Source organism: Cetorhinus maximus, chromosome 1, assembly GCF_964194155.1.
Source record: "Cetorhinus maximus chromosome 1, sCetMax3.hap1.1, whole genome shotgun sequence".
NCBI lineage: Eukaryota > Metazoa > Chordata > Chondrichthyes > Lamniformes > Cetorhinidae > Cetorhinus > Cetorhinus maximus.
In genome coordinates this window covers 67,432,450-67,453,331 of record NC_135879.1, presented here as the reverse complement: position 1 = coordinate 67,453,331, position 20,882 = coordinate 67,432,450, and the positions used below count along the sequence as shown (strand labels likewise).

The 20,882-nt window shown below is 44.3% G+C and overlaps 1 protein-coding gene across 4 annotated transcripts in view; it reads left to right on the top strand.

Moving 5' to 3' along the window:
- The window catches only part of LOC144680651 (protein transport protein Sec24B-like), a 106,177-nt gene extending 85,828 nt beyond the window's left edge, over positions 1–20,349 (top strand). For 3 of the 4 annotated variants that reach the window (XM_078541895.1, XM_078541878.1, XM_078541888.1), the window contains 5 exons: positions 1,507–1,644; positions 7,237–7,341; positions 12,203–12,295; positions 18,479–18,582; positions 19,231–20,349. In XM_078541895.1, coding sequence (XP_078398021.1) covers positions 1,507–1,644; positions 7,237–7,341; positions 12,203–12,295; positions 18,479–18,582; positions 19,231–19,345 — 555 coding nt within the window. In that variant the 3' untranslated portion in view covers positions 19,346–20,349. Of the gene's footprint in view, positions 1–1,506; positions 1,645–7,236; positions 7,342–8,716; positions 8,915–9,051; positions 9,153–12,202; positions 12,296–18,478; positions 18,583–19,230 lie in introns of those variants that run through there. The other variant, XR_013576600.1, reaches the window with a different exon arrangement.
- The last annotated feature ends 533 nt before the right edge of the window (positions 20,350–20,882 follow it).

The window sequence follows — 20,882 nt, the reverse complement described above, 5'->3', positions numbered from 1 at the left end:
TACAATGTTAACCAGTTTAATAACTTGCTTTTAAAATGTAGTTTGTTCTATAATAAATCATTTTTTTTCTTTTCACTGAAAGAAACCTGGTTAGACCCTTTTTATGCCGGGAATAACAGTATCAAAGGGTAACAACTAGCCAGTTTTGTGGGTGAATTAAACATTTAAACTATTGTTACAACCTGTGGAGAACTGCAGCTAAAATTAACTGTGCACCATACTTGGTCAAATGCTGCCTTGATGCCAAGGGCAGGCACTCACCTCTGGAGCTCAGCTCTTTTGCCCATGTTTCAACCAAGGCTGTAATGGGGTCAGGAGCTGAGTGGCCTTGGCAGAACCCAAGCTGAGCATCAATGACCAGGTTATTGCTAAGCAAGTGTCACTTGATAGCACTGTTGATGACCTCTTCCATCACTTTACTGATGATTGAGAGTAGACTGATGGGGCGGTACTTGGTAGATGCCAGGGTTGTAGCTGTACTGGAACAGCTTGGCGAAGTGCACGGCAAGTTTTGGGGCACAAGTCTTCAGTACTATTGCTGGAATATTGTCAGGGCTCATAGCCTTTGCAGTATCCAGTGCCTTCAGCCGTTTCTTGATATTACATGGAGTGAATTGAATTGGCTGAAGTCTGGCACCTGTGATGCTGTGGACTTCTGGAGGAGGCCGAGATGGATCGTTCACTTTGCACTCCTGGCTGAAGATTGTTGCACATACTTCAACCTTGTCTTTTGCACTGATATGCTGGGCTCCCCCATCATTGAGGATGGAGATATTTGTGGAACCTCCTCCTCCAGTGAGTTGCTTAATTGTCCTCCACCATTCATGACTGGATGTGGCAGGACTGCAGAGCTCAGATCTGATCCATTGGTTGTGGAATCGCTTAACACTTGCTGCTTCTGCTGTTTGGCATGCAAGTAATCATGTGTTGTACCTTCACCAGGTTGACACCTCATTTTTAGGAATGCCTGGTGCTGCTCCTGGTATGCCCTCCTGTACTCTTCATTGAACCAGGCTTGGTAGTAATGGTAGAGTGGGGGATATGCTGGGCCATGAGGTTACATTGTATTTGAGTACAATTCTGCTGCTGCTGATGGCCCACAGTGCTTCATGTTTGCCCAGTCCTGAGTTGCTTGATCTGTTCAAAATCTACTCCATTTAGCACGGTGGTATTGCCATAAAACACAATGGAGGGTATCCTCAGTGTTCGTTCATGGCCCCAGCATTCCCTTTAACAAGAAACTTTAAAATAGGGTCTCCTTGAGGATCTGCCCCCTTGTGCTACTACCCTATTCAAGGATACTATGAGCAACAGCTCCCATTTTGTGTGCCATGTTGTGTATCAAGCTGTATCAGTACTGGTATATGTACTGGCCAACAATAAAGAACCTGTGAACTGTTTGCACCGTGTCACTTTACAAGTCTGTAAATTTTTCTGGCTTAGCATTTATGGTAATTATTAATTTGTACAGCACAATTAATATCTTGTTTAATCCTTGCTTTACAGCAAGCATTCAGAACTGGCACCAGCACTCGATTGGATGAACGGGTGTTTGCCATGTGTGAGATGAAGACGCAGCCGTTAGTTCTTCTGATGCTTACGATTCATCCCAACCTGTACAGAATAGACAATCTGTCTGATGAGGTTAGCAATAAAGCATTACAAAATATTTTCACCTGAAAGTTAATTGTAGTTTTAAGGAAATTCAAAAAAACTAAGATATTTGGATTACAAAAGGAAAACGAAAAGTTGCAGGCCTGAAAAGTTAGCTCTGTTTCTTTTTCCACAAATGCCACTGGACTTGCTGAGAAATTCCAGCATTTTCAGTTTTTATTACGTATTATATATGTTATAAGACTTTTGGAGACCTTGTTTGGAATGTTATCAGTCCTTTGCCAATGGGCTGGGAGATAGAAAGGCTGGCAAAATAGCACAGGAAGGAGTCGGGGATGGGAGTTGTTGGATGCCTTCCCATGGCCGTGCCATTTAGCTGATGACAGGAAAGGTAGAAGATTGGCCAGGAGCCCAATTAAGCCACTTAAGTGGCCAATTAAGGGCCATTTCCTGCCTCATGCCCAGTGCCCTCAGGGGTAGGAAGGGGCCTCTTTTCTGGGCACTCCATGGTCCTTAAAGGGCCACCCCAGTAGCATTTTGTCGTCCCCCCCACTGTAACGGCACCGCTGACACTTAACAAATTCCCCGATTGCCAGGGCATGCCTGCCAAGCCCAATTAACCCTCTTCAGGGGCACCCAACCATTGAGGCACCTTCTCCCTGCAGCTGCAGCCTCGGCAATGGCTACCATTTGCAGTGGCACTGTTGAGCACTGGCCCTCGGCCAGCAGCTCTTGGGAAATGGGGTGCCATCCTCAATTTGGTGGCGGCCCCTGCAGTGGCCACTTAATTGGCCATCCACTGCTATATACCCCTCCCACTGCCAGTCTCGCCTCCCACTTTCAGCTTTGGAGGCGGGATTTCTGCCTGCTGTATAAAATTCAGCCACTGTTATTGGTGCCAGGCGATGGACCATTTGATAAAAGGAATATATTTTTAAAATTACCCTCTTGCCTCAGGTGAAATGGCTACCTAATTTCTTCGCAGTGATTTCCAGCCATGGGCTAAAAAAATCCATTGACCTTCGGGTGAAATATAATTTAACAGATACTTCCATATTTTACCTAATTAGTAAAACATGGTCCTTTCATTAACATGGATTCATACAAAGGCCAGACTGATGAGGTGAAATTCTACACTTAAGTTGCAAATAAGAGTCTCAAACTAAGGACAAAAGCATTTTTTCACACAGTCAGGCTAATTCCTAGGAAGTACCATTTAAAAGTGTTCTTTCTCAGTAAGATGCTACGGGTAGTTAGCATGAGAAGCAGGAGTGTTCTAATAATAAGGTACCTATTAAGAAAATGTATCCCTCATCTTGCCTGTGTTGTGTCTGAAAGGGAAGTATTACACTTGTGTTTAAAAGCACTGAGTAAAGAGGATATTAAGCACCCAGATTCCCTTTGTGGCCCCTGAGTGTTTTGAGTACTTTTATAAACGTGGAGTTCTTAATTAAGTAGCAAGTATTCTTATAATTATGATCATGTAGAGGACTGACTAATGGCTATATCTCTCTGATATTGTAGACAGCCATTTCTGTTACAGGGCTACCTGTCTCCGCCTACGTTTTTGCAGCATTTATTGAGTCCAGAATGTGAGAGCTGAATTTTCTTTCCCCACCGAACAGATGAATATTGATTAATATGGTTTTCTTCAGCATTCACACCGTTCTGCTTTATGCTAATAAAATTTGGTGTGGGGGAATTTAATACCTTCAAACCGTTCTTAAATGTTGTAACTGTCTGGCCTGTTTTAAAGACATCCATTTAAAGAAGCATTTTTCTTAAACATTGAGTCAGCAAGGAACCAATAAACTTGACAAATCTTGGGATCCACCAAAGGACCCAGCAAGGCACTCATCGTTGCCTCCTTACAAACAGTAATCCCAACTGCTCCATCCTACTCTCTCATTGGCCTTCCTTCCCCTCCCCCCCTGCCACCTCCATGAGCCCACTGGGGACTAATCTTGACCAATCTCCTCCTTATTCAACTCACCCTTCCTAATACTGACCCTTTGGACATGATAACCATCACAGATCAGCTATCACCATTCCTCTCCACATTTCCCTCCAGAATTTCCATTCGCTTGTGAAAAAGGCCATTGCCATCCAGCTTATTGAGAGCGATTGCATAAATATGACCTTGGTGCAAACCTGACTAAGGGATGATGGCACCTTTTTTTTTATAAATGAAACCTCCCTACCTGGCTATACCTTCTACTACATGCCCTGGTCCAACTATTGTGGTGGTGGTTTGGTTGTTGTCATCAAGTCACACCTTGGTCTTTCCCCCTACTCCTCTAGCACTTTCTCTTCCTTTGAGCATCTCACCTCTCTAACCACTCATTTAAAAATCTTATTCTCTACTGCCCACCTAAGTGCCTGAAAAATATTCTCATTTGAATATCTTTGCTGCTTTCCTCCCTCAACCTCTGCACTGAGAAATCTTTCATCCTCTGTGATTTAAAACTCCATCTCAACTCATCATACTCTCTCTCTCCCCTCAGTTCACTGTCCTTGTACCCCATCTTAATATACCCTTCCAAATAAACTCCCCAATCCATAGTCATGGTCACCCTCTTGACCTTGCCACCTCTCATGGCCTTGCTATTACCATTGTGACAGTCACGGATAAGGCAAGCTCTCATCATTTGCTTGTGTTGCTCTCCACCACATCCTCTTCCACCTACCATCTGTCAACCCTACTTCCTCCTGTTACTGTACCTGAGAGGGGGGGAAACTCTCCCAGTTCACTTACAACTGTACTTCCAAATCCTCGCTCTCTGCCCTCCATTCATCACAACATTTCTGCAGCTACCAATCTGCTTAACTACACCCTCACTTTCACCTTTGATGACGTGGTCCCCATTAAAACCATTACACTTCCAGCCTGACCATTCCCCTGGTGATACCCTCTTTTCTGTTCCTTTAAGTGCAAGAGACACAAAGTTGAAGGGATATGGCAGGCAATTGTTTAAGCCAATCACTGTCAGACTTGTTTGTACCACATAAAGCACAATTGAATCCTGCTATTCTCTACTAAAACTGGTCACTATTCCAGGATTATCCTGAAATGCAAAGAAAACCCCTGGCTTCTTGTCTCTACTGCAAACCATCTTCTTAAACCCCTATCCTCTGCATCCTTTTGCAACACAAACAATAGTGCAATGAGCTCATGGACTTCTTTGGCACTAACATTAAGGTCATCCCATCTGCTGCTTCCCTCCCTTCTCCTTGTCCATTTGACCAAAATTCCTCTAAAAGTTCCCCTTTCCCTTGTCCTGAATATAATTTTTTCTCAAGTTTCCCTTCTGTCTCCCTTCATGCCCTCTCCAAGCTCATCTTGTCCATGAGACCCTTGTCCTGCCCCCTGAGCCCTACTCTTATTAAACTACTGACCATCTGACTTCCTTTCCTGATTAGCTGATATTGTTAACAGTGACTTCTCCTTCAAATTTGCTGTCATCACCCCTCTCTCTCCACCTGCCTTCCTTGCAATCCACCACTCCATCTCCAACCTCTTCTCCAAAATCCTTGACTATACTGCCTCCTTCCGAATCTGTGCCTGTCTTTCCCAAAATGCCATCAGCTTTCTGCTCCTGCCGCAGTGCCGAAACCACTCTTATCAAAGTCACAAATGGCACCCTATGTGACTGTGACAAAGGTAAACTCTCCCTTCTCACCCTTTTCAATCAGTTCTAATCTTTTGACACGGTTAAACATTCCATCCTCCTCTAACACCTCTGTTATCCAGCTGGGTGTGACTGCACTTAACCTGGTTCTATTCCTATCTATCCAGCCCTAACCAGAGTATCGCCTGCAATAGCTTCTCTTCCCACTCCTGCAGCATTACCTCTGGTCCCGAAGGATCTATCCTTGTCTCCCTCCTATTTTTCATCTGCGTGCTGCCCCTCGATGACTTCATTTGAAAACACAATGTCTGTTTCAGCGCATAAGTTAATGACATCCAGCTGCACTCCTCCACCGACTCTTTCCACTCCTCCACTGTCTCTCAATTGTCAGATTGCTTATCTGCCATCCAGCACAGAAATGTCCTCAATTCACAAATATTTGGAAGACTGAAGCCATTGTCTTAGGCCCCTGCCACAAATTCCATTCCCTAGTCACCGACCTCCACCCCCCCATTATCTTAGGGCCCCTGCCACAAATTCCATTCCCTAGTCACCCCCTCCCCCGGCAACTGCCTGAGACTGAACCAGATTGTTTGCAATGTTGATGTCATATTTGACCCAAAGATAAGCTTTTGACCACATCTCTGCACCATCACTAAGAACATCTCTTTCCACCTTCCAAATATTGCTCAACCCACCCCTGTCCTAGCTCATCTGCTGCTGAAACCCTCATTATGTCTTTTTGACTTCTATACTTGACTATTGAAACACATTCCTGGCAAGCCTCCCATGTTCTACTCTCTGTAAGCTTGAGGTCATCCAACATTCTGTTGCTTCTGTCTTAACTTGCACCAAGTCCTGTTTACTCTTCACCCTTCTGCTCCCTACATTGGTGCTAGTTAAACAACATCTTAATTTTAAATTTTCTATTTTTTAAATGTCTCCATGACCTCCCCATTCCCTATCTCTGTAACCACCTACAGCCCTACAAATCTAACCTAACTATCCAATCCTGGTCCCTTGAGTATCTGAGATTTCAGTCACTACCCCATTAGCAACATTGCTTTCAGCTGCAAAGCTCTGAAGTTCCCCCCCTAAACCTCTCTACCTCTCTTTCCCCCTTAAGATGCTCCTTAAAACCTCCCTCTTTGACCAAACTTTTAATGATCTATGCTAATATCTCCTTATGCGGCTTGGTGCCAGATTTTGTTTGATAACATCTGTGAAGCACCTTGGGACATTTTACCATGTTAAAGGCGTTATACAAATACAAGTTGTTGTTCTATATCTCCCACTTGAATCTTCCTTTTAAAAAAATTAATGAAATAAATTGTTCCTTTTTTCTATATAAGTTATGCATGAGGTTATTCATAATTTTGAGGTGGTAGTAATATTTGCCATTCTGCATCAAACTCAAGCTTACTTCACAAATATAGCTTCATTCCTGCCAGGCCTGTGTGTCTTTGCACAGTTACGTCTCTGTTTGATATCACGGCAAATTTATCTCTATGCCTCCAAATTTTTTAATAAATTTAAAATAAAATTGCTGCATTTGTACAAAATTTGATATGTTGTGAAGGTGTTTAATTTTTTTATTTCAACCTTGAAAGATATTTAGGCATTGCCAGCAGGGCACATTTTATTTTCCAATCGGTGCCCTGTGTCTAAAAGAGGAATAGTACTTACCCAGGATTTGACTTTTATAAAGAATAATTTTTGTGAGACACAATGGGAACCATGTATTTTATATGTCCTATTTGCCGCACTTTCGAAGTTTGCAGAATTATACCAGCACCATGGTGCATTTGAAAGCCTGAACTTGCTGAAGTCGGCTGGGTACATGCTTTCCGCGTATGGATTCAATTATCTAGCCTTGGAGCTCGGTGGCTCAGATTTAATGGAAATTACAAGGACTGTAACTTGTTTTACCCTTGTTTAATTGTTTTTCTCACGAATAATAGATTTTTTTTAATTCCTTCTGTGTTTCTGGTAGGGTTCCATCACTGTTGGTGACAAAACTGTTCCTCAGCCACCTATTCTGCAACTTTCCGCAGAAAAGCTGTCAAAGGAAGGTGCTTTCTTGATGGATTGTGGCTCTGTAAGTAGTTTTTATTGAAAATGGTAAACCTGAGTATGTTTCTTGTGCAGTTTGCAGTATTTTCTGGTGAAATGTTACTAAAGAATTCTGTACTTGGTATTCTAAGGGAATTTGCATGTGAAACGAGCAGAGTCTTGCTCTTTATACAAATTTTATAGAAATTGGCCACATATGTAGCTAAGTCAACGTTCAAAGCTGAATTATTTTGCCATGGGAAATTGAAGGACCTGTACAGGTTGTTCCTGTCCATCATTGGGTGTTAAGTACATTTCCTTTTTTCTCTCCGCCTGTGTGGTTACATTCATCACTCTGAAGGGAGTGAGAGCACTTCTTTGCCTTTTTTTTTCTGCATTTGCTCATTGGATGTGGGTATCGCTGGCTAGGCCTGCATTTATTGCCCAACCCTAATTGCTCTCGAAAGATAATGGTGAGCCGTCAACTTGAACCGCTGCAGTCCATGTGGTGTCGATACACCCAGAGTGCTGTTAGGGAGGGAGTTCCAGGAATTTGACCCAGCGACAGTGAAGGAAGATGATATAGTTCCAAGCCAGGATGGTGTGTGTGAGAGGAACTTGCAGTTTGTGGTGGTCCCATGCGTCTGCTGCCCTGTTTCTTCTAAGTGGTAATGGTCTCGCATTTTGACTATGCTATTGAAGAAGGCTTGGCAAGATGCTGTAGTGCACCTTTGTGGATAGTACACACTGATACAATTATGCACCACTGGTAGAGGGAATGTATGTTTAAGGTGGTGAATGGGGTGCCAATCATGAGGGCTGCTTTGTCCTGGATGGTGTCAAACTCCTTGATAAAAGCAAAATACTGCGGAAGCTGGAAATCTGAAATTAAAAATAGAAAATGCTGGAAAAACTCAGCAGGTCTGATCTGACAGCATCTGTGGAGAGAGAACAGAGTTAACAGAGCTCTGAACAAGGGTCATACAGACTTGAAATATTAACTCTTTCTCTCTCCACAGATGCTGTCAGACCTGCTGAGATTTTCCAGCATTTTCTGTTCTTATGTCAAACTTCTTGAGTATTGTTGAAGCTGCACTGATCTAGACAAATGGAGAGTATTCCATCACACTCCTGACCTGTGCCTTGTAGATGGTGGACCTACCCTTGGGGAGCCAGGAGGTGAGTTACATGCCATAGAATTCTCAGCCTCTGACCTACTCTTGTAACTGCAGTATTTATATGGCTGGTCCAGCTCTTTTTCTGGTCAATGGTAACCCCCCAGGATGATAGTGGGAGCTTCAGCAATGATAATGCCATAGGGAGATGGTTAGATTCTCTCTTGTTGAAGATGGTCATTGGCTGGCACTTTTGTGCCATGCATGTTACTTACCACTTATCTGTCCAGGTCTTGCTGCGTGCAGGTATGGACTGCTTCAGTATTTGAGGAGTCACAAATGGCAATGAACATTGTGCAGTCATCAGGGAACATCCCCACTTCTGATATTATGGAGGGAAGGTCATTGATGAAGCAACTGAAGATGATTGGACCTAGCACACTACCCTGAGGACCTCCTGCAGTGATGTCCTGGAACAATCACAACCATCTTCCTTTGTGCTAGGTATGACTCCAATCTCTGGAGAGTTTTCCCCCTTGACCCCAGCTTTGCTAGGGCTCCTTGATGTCACATTCTGTCAAATGCTGCCTCGATATCAAGGGCAGTCACTCTCACCTCTGAAATTCATCTCTTTTGTCCAGGTTTGGACCAAGGCTGTATTGAGGTCTGGAGCTGAATGGTCTTTAAGAACTCATTGAGGATCAGTGAACTGGTTATTGACGTGTAAGTGCTGCTCGAAAGTACTGTCGACAACACCTTCAGTCGCTTTGCGAATGATTGCGAGTAGAGTGATGGGGCAGGATTGGATTTGTCCTGTTTATTGTGGACAGGGCATATCTGGACAATTTTCCACATAGTGCGTAGCTGTGGCATAACAGCTTGGCTTGGGAAGCAGCTGGTCCTGGAGCACAAATCTTCATTACTGCAGCTGGGTAGTTATCAGGGCCCATAGCTTTTGCTGTACCCAGTGCACTCAGCTGCTTCTTGATCATCATTTGGAATGAATCGAATTGGCATCTGTGATGTTGGGGACCAGGCCAAGATGGATCGTCCACTCAGCACTTCTGGCTGAAAATGGCTACAAACAATTCAACCTTGCCTTTTGTACTGGTGAGTTAGGATTCCCTCATTATTGAGGATGGAGACGTTTATGGTGCCCCCTCCTCTGGTTAGTCATTTAATTGTCCACCACCATTCTTGACTGGATGTGAGGGTGCTGATGAGCTTTGATCTGATCCATTCATTGTGAGGTCTGTGTTCAGCTTTTCAAACTATTTCAGTGAACAGGTTCCTGTGTAATATTAAACATCTGATTTATGCAAAGCATAGCTTCCAAATGTACATCTAATTTCAAAAGTCTGCTTACGTGACTGAAGGTACTTTCCAATGTTTTTGTATCATGCAGGCTCTGCCAAAAAACCTGAAGTGATTTTAAAAACAGCCCATGGAGCTGATAATACCAAAAATGGCTAGTGTTGCCATCTTGCAAGACAATCACAAATGGGTTTTTGAAATTGCTACTTGTTGACAGTTTCAAATAAGCAACAGATGACATCTTTTTATATTGCAAGCTGGAAGGTTTCAACGTGTAATCTTTTACAAATATCCACTGTTCTGCCACAAAAAACTTTTAACCAATGTTGATTTCAAAAATTTAGTTGGCTTGATGAGAAATTAACCTTCTCCCAGCCTTAGCAAGGGCAATTAAATTCATGACCTACAGGTAAATACTAGTATAGCAAAGAGATTAAATGAGCATTGCCTTTATGCCAAATATGTATCTCCATCAATGTTGAAAACTCTATTAGGTAGAATTCCAACATTTGTTTGAAGAAAACAAAATTCGATCCAAGTCCCTTCACTACCCAGATGGCTATTACTTTGGGCGTAGAGACTTAATGAACCGTATGAATTTTGCATGTTCGACATTTTACACTGGGCTTTTGCAAATCACCAGAACAACCCATCTAGGATCTACTAAAGTTTTTGCAACCAGGTAATCTGACTTAGCCATTGGCTAATTCTCTAAAATTGGGAAAAATATAGACTAGGCCTATATTGTCTACAAATAATCAAGTAAGGGTCTGCAAGCCACAGATCGACTCTTCGTTCTTTCATCTTCCACTTAGCATTAGAAGAAGTGCAATTTGACATTATGGATAATCATAGTACAGTACCTCAAAGAAATTCAAATTCAGGATGTCTTGACAATGTGGTATTGTCTGCATAACCTTTTCTTTCCCTAGGAAGGCACTTGGTTTTCTTTTTATTGATGAACAGTTTTTAGAAAACAAAACCATTTTTTAAATTAAAAAACATGTTATTGTGGGAAAAAATATCAAAGATTTCAGACTTCAAGCACTGATCAAAACATGCATGATCTTAACACAAAAGGTTACAAGCATTGCAGTTCTTCTGATCAAAAAAAAATTCATATTCCATCTTTGGGCTTCTCCACCTATACCTGCTTTGGCTAACTACAGTTATGGGAAACAATCCTAAATAATGAAATGACTGCAAGTGTGAGTTCAGGGAGACTCATTGAACTATGACTTTGACAATACTTGATAAGTCAGGTGTAACCTTGGGGCCTGCTTACATCCAAGAGGTTGAATAAAAGCAGTGAATGTCTAGATTTCCAATTGTCTTTGAGTCTAAGGAATTCATGGAGAGAGCATTCAGTTTTGATTTCCTGTGTCTATATGAAGGGGGGTTGTTCCTCCACTTTGGCACCAATTGGATTGCAAGAAACATTGGTTTGATGCCACTGTCACCGACTATGCGCCAATAATTTTACCATTAGTCTCGATTAGCTCCTACTGTTTGGAATCTGTCTGCTCAGTGTGCTGCTAGCTGGAATTTTTTTTAGCAGTGCCAGTCAATGCGGTTGGGCCTCTTACACTGGCCATATTAATGGCAGCAAATAGAATCTGACCAAGTACCCAAGAAGCAATCCTGTTCTCAGAAGAGTGGGTCAAAACAAGATGCAACGGTAGAGGATTAATCTTGATCCTTTGACACAATTTAGGATTCAAATCACTTATGTTGCAGTAGGATTGAGGCTTTGTATCTGGATTTTCCATCCTGGATTCATTGTGTTTATCTGCATCGTATACATTTTCAGTTTTTCGTCTTTTCCACCCCAAGTGCTCCCCCAATATCACCTTTATCATTGCTTAAATAAGAATGATTTTGGTGAAATTGTCAATTTGTCTGTGTTCTCAACACTGTGAGGCCTTTCTTCACACAGTCGTCGCGACTTTCCTGATGAAGCATGGTAAGCTTTCCAAACCAAACCAAAACAAAAGCTCCTGTTTCATAAGAAACAAAATCCAAGAGACAGCAGTGAATGTCTTCAGACCCAAAAATATTTGGGAATAAGGAATTTATAAAGATATCTTTTTCTGCAGCTTACAGGAATACAGATCGATGTTGGAGTCTCACTTCATGAAGTAGGATTGCAGATAATTTAGGTCTTGGAAAGGTTGGCAGAAATTTGGAGGCTGAATAAATAAGCAATAATACAAAGTATTCCTTAATCCTTGGATATCTTTTAACATCAAAAATTTTCCTCAGAATAAGAATTTATGGTTTAGCCGCTTGTAACAGATGGTTTGTAACAACAAAGCGGGTGAAATCGGTCTTTAAAGGTGGCATAAAATGGGTGGTGACTATTTGTTAGCCAGTTTTATACCCTGAATGATTTCCTTTTCCATTGCTTTATACTTAGGTTGTGTGATAGTATGAGGGAGTAGCTTCAGCAATAAATGGACTTAATTTTCTTTCTTTTAGGTAATGTACCTCTGGATTGGCAAAAGCTGCAGCAGCAACTTTATTAGTGAAGTGCTTGGATTTCCTAACTATGCTTCTATGCCACAAAATATGGTAACTTGAAGTCTACATAAGAATAAATTTAATGCATTGCTGTGTTTATTACTATGTATCTCTTGCTCTTGAATAGTGAAAGAAATCAGTTAACTACTATATTCTTGAATTGTTTTAAAATGTAACAACAAAAAGAATCAATGCAACTCTCGTTTATATTAGATTTTCTAAAATTGACCTTCATCTTATAAGTAAGTTTATTTTCTTCCTCACCAGAATGGCTGAGCCCATGAGCTTCTGCCAGTTTCACTCCAGACCTGGCCACTAGATGGTGTGAATGTGTGGTTTCAGTAATGTTGGCCGGAATTTTCCGTGCCCACTGGCAGCAGGCATGATAGATGGCATGTGCGGGCAATATGGCACAGCGGGAAGGCAGGTCGTGATCTTCTGCGCTGCCCACCAACAGCGGGCCACATTTCCTGCCACCGGTCGTCAGGGAGCTCATTGTAATACATCAACATATCATTAAAAGGCAACCCTGCCAGGCTCTTGGACCCTGCTGGATCGTCCGTCCACATCAGCAGGAAAGCACGCCGACGTGTTTCACAACAGCACGCAGGCAGTGTGCACTTGGCGGCCTTCACTTTGTGGGGACTGAGGTGAGTGAACAGCAGCATTCACCACAGCTCGCCAGGGTCGCCTGTTGCTTTGCAGGCTTCAGGAGCACTGGGGGGCATTGGTGAAGTGTCGCCATGCCTCAGAGGAAACTGTTGTGGGGGGGTGGGGTGTGCAGGGCCAGCTGCTGCCCTGCCAAGGAGGCGACTGCTGTCGGGAGCTGGGGTGTCCGCAGGAACTGCTGCCTGTTGCTGTTGCTGGGAGTGTGGGGGCGGGGGGGGCAACTGCTGCCCTGGCATTAGATCTCATGCACAAGCAATCAAGGTGGGGGCCAGGGTAAGCGAGGAAAGTGGCTATGCATTAGGGAGACCTGTATAAACTGACCATCCCTCTGCAACAGTTCAAGCGCAGCTACAGTGATATGATTGGGGCTAGGCTTCTAGACTGCCCACCCACGCAAGCAACGCGGAGGCACCAAAGTGCCACCAAGCGCTCCGGACCTTACCCCCCCCCACCCCGCACAGACTGCAAGTCCGCGACCACTTTACTGAACTGCAGAGCAGTCGGACTGCACACGTTGTTCAATCTCCTCGACAACGCTGGCCATGCAGCAGTCACTGCTGGAAGCGCTCACAGCCCCTTGCAATCTCAGCAACTCGGTTAGGAGCTGTCTCCCCCGTGTCGCAGGCTGACAGGGCAGCCATGCAGCGCACTCACATATGGCTATCCGAGGGCTGGCCAGCACACTCCAGGAAGCATTAAGAGGCTGTCACACGGCCAGGAGGGTGCTAAGTTCACCCATGCTAACCACACCTCTCTCTCTTTCATGGCGCAGGAGGACCACATCAGGAGCATGGAGCCTGGTGATCTAGCTGTATGCCTGATGGCCTACAGAGAGCGGAGAAGGCGGAGGAGAGAGCGACTGAGGCTTCTGGCTGCACAAAGGCAGGAACAGCAACCTCATGAAGAAAGGGCAGCAGGGGCTCCTGCACACACTGCCCAGGAGCGACAGCAAGCCTGGGCTGGCCGGCACCTAGCGACACCCAGGGTCTATAGAGCCACCTGAGATTCCTGCAGATGACTGAGAACCAGTGCCGTCGACGACTGCGCATGTCTAGGGACCTGGTCGCTCACTTCTGCCACTTGCTGCAAGACTTGGTGCCAAGGGGACATGGAGGGCATCCAGTGGCTATGAAAGTGACCACACCATGCAATTTCTATGCCATTGGCTCCTTTCAGGGCTCCACAGGTAACTTCTGTGGGATATCACAAGCCACCATCCGCAAATGCATTCATGAGGTCACGGATGCCATCTTCTTGAGGGCACACAACTTTGTGCATTTCGCCTGGGACCAGTACAGCCAGGATGCAACGGCCATTGGATTCGCCCAGAACTCAGGATTCCCACAGGTGCGATCTACTGCAACCATGTGGTGCTCAGGTCTCCGTCGCTGCACATGGTGGACTACATCAACCACAAGGGATTCCACTCACTGAACGTGCAACTGATATGTGACCACCAGAAATGCATCCTGCAGGTGTGCGCACCGTTTCAGGGGATTGTGCACGATGCCTACATCTTCAGTCGGTCACAGACCCCTGGAGTCTTCCAGGGTCCACAGAAGGTGCAGGGATGGCTCCTTGGGGACAGTGGCTACCCGCAGAGGCCGTGGCTGATGACACCCGTGCGGCAGCCTCAGACTGCAGCAGAGCGACGATATAATCAGGCTCATGCAGCAGCTCGCAACTTGGTGGAGCAAGCCATCAGGATGCTGAAGATGAGATTCCAGTGCCTGGACCGGTCTGGTGGAGCCCTGCAATATAGTCCACAGAGGGTGTCACACATCGTCGTCATCTGCTGCGCCCTTTACAACCTGGTGCTGCGGGGAGATGAGCTGACTGAGGAGGAGCTGCACGTCTCCTCCGATCAGGAGGATGCTGACGGGGATAAGGGTGAAGAGGTCCTTGGAGGCGATGATGATGGGGTGAGGCCCTTGCACTGGCTAGATGTGGCAGGCATGCTCGGGAGTCCCTCATAGCTGCTAGACTTGTGGAGAATGATGACAACATGCAATGAGGTGACCCCATAGATCCTCACATAACATTTATGAATGCTTGACTCCAGTCTGGCTTATGGCAGTGCAAATACCCTGAGAATGCTCCTGTCATGGAGATGTAGTGGAACCCTATAAGCCGCTCGATTGCAGGAGGAGGATGATGACGTGCACTGAGGACACTCCATAAATTTTCACACAGTCTCTGAGAATGCCTGACTCCTGTCTGGCTGAGGGCAGCTCACTTGCGCTCCATGATCAGGGTCATATCATAGAGACGGAGCCAAGAAACTTTAGAAGCATCTGATGCTTTGTCCGCCTTCAGCACCTGAGCCCTTCAGAAGCTGGAGCACAGCATTACTGATCACAGATGCTGAAGAGATGAGATCCCGCCCCTTCTTAAAGATGCTGAGAGCACACAGAGAGAATGACACAACTCTGTGGCGCCTACCCACTACATTCTGGCAGAAATGACAAGCACTGCCGCGGTGCAGGCATCAATAATGTTTCCAGGGAGTGTTAGGCCGGACCATCACTTTGGTCTGAAGGCTGCACAGGGCACAGGGAAGAGGCCCTGGACTGAGAACCTGCCTTTATCTTGCACAGAAAGGTTTCACATCTGAGTGACAAGAACACTGCTCATCAGAGAAAGGAGCCATAGGCAGGGAGATGTTCTTGAGAGCTCATTGACAATAGTGAACAGTATGTACAAGTGATTAACACCCATGCACAGGCTGTGCAACTAATTATCCTTTACTTTCCTAACCCTGCCTCTATGTCTTGGTGCTCCCCAGACATCCACAGCGGAGGTGGAGGCAGTCTGATGACTGCTACGCCCTACCTGTGATGACTTTGGCGGGCGTCCTCTGGCTGATACTTGGAGGGCCTCAGTCTGCTTTCAGGGCCCTGCTGTGTGGCAGTGGCACCCTCCTCGGCCTGTGAAGCTGGAGCTGCTGAGGTCACAGGAAGAGGGATTTGGATGGGGCAGTCACTCCCAGAGTCCCCTGGATGGATAGGCCCACAATATGCACCTGCTGATCCTCCTCCCTGTGGGTGCCCGCAGGCCCCTGGCTGACTCCTTGAAGGGAAAGGGTAGCTGGAGTGAGATCGAGCTGTCCTCTCGGTTGACACTTTTGGAGGCCAACTATGGCATCAGCAATGGAGTTGAGACCGCGCAGCAGTGCAGGAGCAAACTCCTGGACCAAGGTCTCCATGGCAGCCACCTTCCTACCAGTGTTGGCCGTGGTGCGCTGCCATGCTGGCGTTATCACCTCGGCCTGTAGGCGGACGGACTCCTCTATCGTGCCTTGCAATCTGAGGAGTGCAGCGGACATCCCATCCTGATGTTCCCAGGCTTGTCTTTGCAGCTCCAGCAACTGAGGTATGACCAAGTCCAGAGGCTCATCATCTGACTTGGGCTCAGCAAATATCTGGCCTCCAGCAGTCCTCCAAATGCCAGGGACCTGGGTAGCCCTTGCTGCCGCCTGTTGTGGATCAGACAGTGTGATGTGCTCACCAGATTATGATCCCATGTCTACTCTAAAGCTAGGTCCCACTGAGGTGCGTGTCCCTGCGCTGCTGGAGGGTGTGGGTAAGCCTGTGATGGGACTTCAGGGAGGGTGCTTCCAGATTCCTCTTCAGAGGTTTCTTCGGGGCTTGATTGGAGGCCCTGGGTCATGGGTTCTTTCAGCTGTTTGGCAGATGTGCCTGCGAAAGCAAGGAGAGATAATTAGTGCATGGCAGTGGCCTGTGAAACAGGACACATCACTCAAGGCGTGGTTGTCTGATGGATGTTGCACTGCTGGATCCTCACTTGGTAGAACAGCGCTGACCTCACTGTCAGCACAGGACTGGTCCGGATCGTCGCCGGCCAGCTGGATAGCTCTGTTTTCAAAGTCCAGAGGACCTTGATTTTGGGCATTTCGCCACAGGTCTGCAACTTCTCTCTGTTGTGTGCCAGCTTGTCCTGCATGGATAGAGATGGAGGAAGTGTAAGCAGGACGCCTGGCGGGCAGTGAGTGGTCCCATGGACGGGCTGAGGACAAGAAAGGTATGTGTGAGAGAGTGAATGGTGATGTCCCTTGACCTGGCAGTGAGTGAGGGCCCAATGGATGTGTGCTGGGTTTGTGAGTATGAGTTAAGAGTGATGAAAAGAGTGACTTACCCTGGCGGAACAGAGGAGATCATTCATCCTCTGTTGCACTGGGTGGCTGTCCTCTTCAGAAGTGCGTTGGCACTGACCACCGCTGCCATCGCCTCCCAAGCCAGATTGGTCACAATGCTGCATATCCTGTGGCTAGAGTGTGGGGGTACAGGATATCCCGGTGGGCCTGCACGGCATCCAGCAGTTGCTCGAGAGACCCGTCATTAAACGGGGGAGATGCAGTCTTGTTTCCTTTGCTGGCCATGTCTCCTGGGCAGTGGTGGTGAGCTGATGGCGATGAGCAGTGTGCTGGCGGCTGCCTATTAAACATGGTGGCCAGCGTGATGCAATGGCGGAGTGATGGCGGGAGACCGAATGAGAATCCACCCGCGCATGGAAACAGCGTGTTTCCTGGGAATACATAAATAATGTGGCGGGTTTGAGACAATGCGATGTGAAAACCTGCCATCGCGGCCGGCAGGTAGGACGCCATTTTGCCACCCACTGTGGCATTTAGTGCAAATTTGGGAAAATTCCGCCCATTGTCACCCTGAAAAGACATCTCGCCCTCTGGTCTCTCCTGCTCTTAATGTCACACCTAAAATTGTGGCCTCATTGTCCAGGATTATGGTCACACATACTTAAATGTTAACTTTCAAAAAAACCATAAATGTATTGCATTTCTGATAATTGATCAATATGGTAAAGCTGAGAGAGCTCAAAAAGTAGCGATCCAGCTTGTTGACATTGCAGTTGAAGACAAAAAGACAAAATTGGACTGTCCCAGAGAAGTTTTGAATGCACTAATGAATACACCACTGGTCTGATCTCAAATCTGAATTGCCATTAATGAAGATAACATCAAGGTGTTCTGGCTCTTGCATAGAATTGAAATTTCAGGTATTTCCTCACTCTCAAACTTAAAACTCGAACCATTCTCATTCCAAACTTGGAATTAAACCAAACCTTTGATCTAAATGGGTGTCAGCTGTGGCTCAGTAGCAACACTCCTGCCTATTAGTAAGAAGATCATGAGTTCCAAGCCCCATTCCAGAGACTTGAGCACTTAATGTAGGCTGGCACTGCAGTGCAGAACTGAGGGAGTACTGTACTGTTGGAGATACCATCTTTCAGAAGATTAAACAAGGACCCCATCTGCCCTCCCAGGTGGAGTTCAAAGAACAGCAGGGAGGGGTTCTCCTAGTGTCCTGGCCAGCTTTTATCATTCAATCAATACCCAAAACAGATATTATGGTCACTTATTTAATTGTTGTTGGAATCTTGTTGTCTTCAAATTGGCTGCTGTGTTTCCTACATTACATTATTATTTGTACTTCAAAAATGATTCATCAACTGTAAAGTGCCACAGATTCATTTTTTTCCTTCTTTCTCCCATGTCCATAATACTGTTCCTTTTTTCTCGGAAAAAAGACACAGCTACCAGAATTGAATACAATTTTATCTCAAAGAACAAGTAATTTTGTTTCCTGGCTTCGAGACAGCAGACCTTTCTTATCGATTATTTACATTGTGAAGTAAGTATTTGCTTTTTGAATTACTTTAAAGGGCATTTCTTTATAGTTGTGCAGGGAAAAAAACAAATAGCTCACAAGATAGGTTCTGATGAACAAAGCCCTTAGGCTCATTTTTTTTCATCATTGCAGAATGATATTATTGTCATTATTGCATTATAGTTTCTGGCTGTTTCTGAAATTAATTCAATGTCCTATTTTATCTACGCTTCCCAGAAGTTTACACTCCTCTGTCATTTTCGTTTTCCTCCTTAGCAAATTTTACCCGAGCCATGAAGTACACAAGTTAGATTTTAGTCTGGTATTTAAATTGATTAATGGCAATGAGTTGAAATCTCTTTACAAGGCTTTAGCTGCCTCCTTTTAAGCCACAATCCTCCTTACTTTGGTGTGGTTTATGAATTTACCTAAGTTGCATTGAAACTGTAATTTCAGCTCATTTTACATATGCCAGGACTAAAGTTGTATTTCTTGTAATTTACAGCATTACATTAATTATTTAGATGATAAAGTATTACTTAGAAAAAACAACTGCAACACTGGCCTAGAACTGTTGTACATCCACAAATGTAAATTTTGGCTTTTGGTTCCAACACAAATTGTGATAATTGTATGGAATGTTTGTTACATGATGTTATCAAATATCAACAGGGATGATGGTCCTATGAAAGCAAACTTTTTCCAGAAGTTAGTGGAGGACAGAACCGAATCTGCGTTGTCATATTATGAATTCCTTCTTCACATTCAGCAGCAAATCTCCAAGTAACAGCAGTTATAGTTTGAGAGTTGGAACTGATCAGTGATTTTCTCATTTTGGGGGAGGGTTGGGGCAGTACTGTCATCTGAAGCAAACATACATTTACCTTGGAGGATGGATTTTGTGTTGAGGTATAATGTGAGGTGGACATCTTCAACAATATTTCAGTCTTGAAGGTTTTTACACTGATGGTAGGAATATGAAAAGCTGGTCAATAAAATGTGCAACCTTGCAGAATAAATTCTTGAAGTTACTACGCTGTAATGTGTATTTCTGCTCTACAATGCAGTGAAATGAAAATGCCATTGTACTGATAGAATTCTACTAATGGCATTAAAGAATGGGCTTGATTGTTTTATCCTAGATAGAGCAGGAGCATAGAGGCCTTGTTACTGAATACAAATAGAATAGATGTATTTATTACTATGTATAAGCTCTGTTTATTCACAATTTTGTTCAAATATTTGATCTGATTAATTTTCCTGTCTGTTAATTTTCCTGTGTGTAATGTATCAGTGTACATGTTGATTTTTCACTGGCATTGGGTAGAGGTGATGATTGTACATGCTTATGCAGGTAGGAATTTTTATTGGATTGATAGCAAATACAGCCTGCATTAAAGTACAAGCCAAGATCACTTGCAGAGCTGTTGAATGTGGTTTAGAGATGCACATTATAAAATTCAATGTGTACATAGAAAATTTAACTAACTTTGTAAAGTAATGTACAAAAAAAGTATCAATCTAACTTTCGGTTCTATTAAAAATGAAAGAGTAAACTGTATGCAACAGTGTTGAATGTTTTGTGATCAAACTCCTCCTGCCTCACTCAGGCCATTTGAGGCTAGAGAGGACCTGAATGCAGGTATTCTGTGCCATCTTCCAGTTCAACTGGCAATGACTATCATTTTTTTTAAAAACTCAAATTATTTCTCATTGTAATTCTGTTTTTCATCTTTTTCTTGCGATTAATTTCTTACCAGCTGTTGATTAAAAGAGCTCTGCTGGATTTTTTTTTGTTGGTGGTGCGTCTGTGTATACTTGTTTATCTTTCAAACCAAATTTGTCTGACTAAGTCTGATGTAAAGGATAGGCCATTTTAAACGTACGTCCTCATACATCTCATGTCTACGGTTGTCTAAAATCTAGAGAAAGCAAAAAGCTTGATTGTGTGCAAACAGCTCTGTAGCTGAATAAATGTACAGGATGTCAGGAGAGGTTTAGAACACTGGCATACTAATAAATGAATACCTGAACCTCAGCAAACTAACTTCTGGTGTTTTCTGCCAACTAAAACACTCAAAATATCAAGTACAGCATCCATCCAGTATATAATGTTTATCACTGGATTAGAAAAGTTAGCAAAGTGCAAGATTGAAATAAATTTCCAGCTGTTCCAATTCCATAAGTGAAACAATCAGTAACAAATGGGTATTGTATGAAGCACAAGTCTAAAAAGAAAGAGCTTATGATGACTCAAACCCCAAACTCCAGTGGTCAAGCTTAATCTGTCTATAAATAGAGAGAATCTTGGTGCAAAGAGAAAA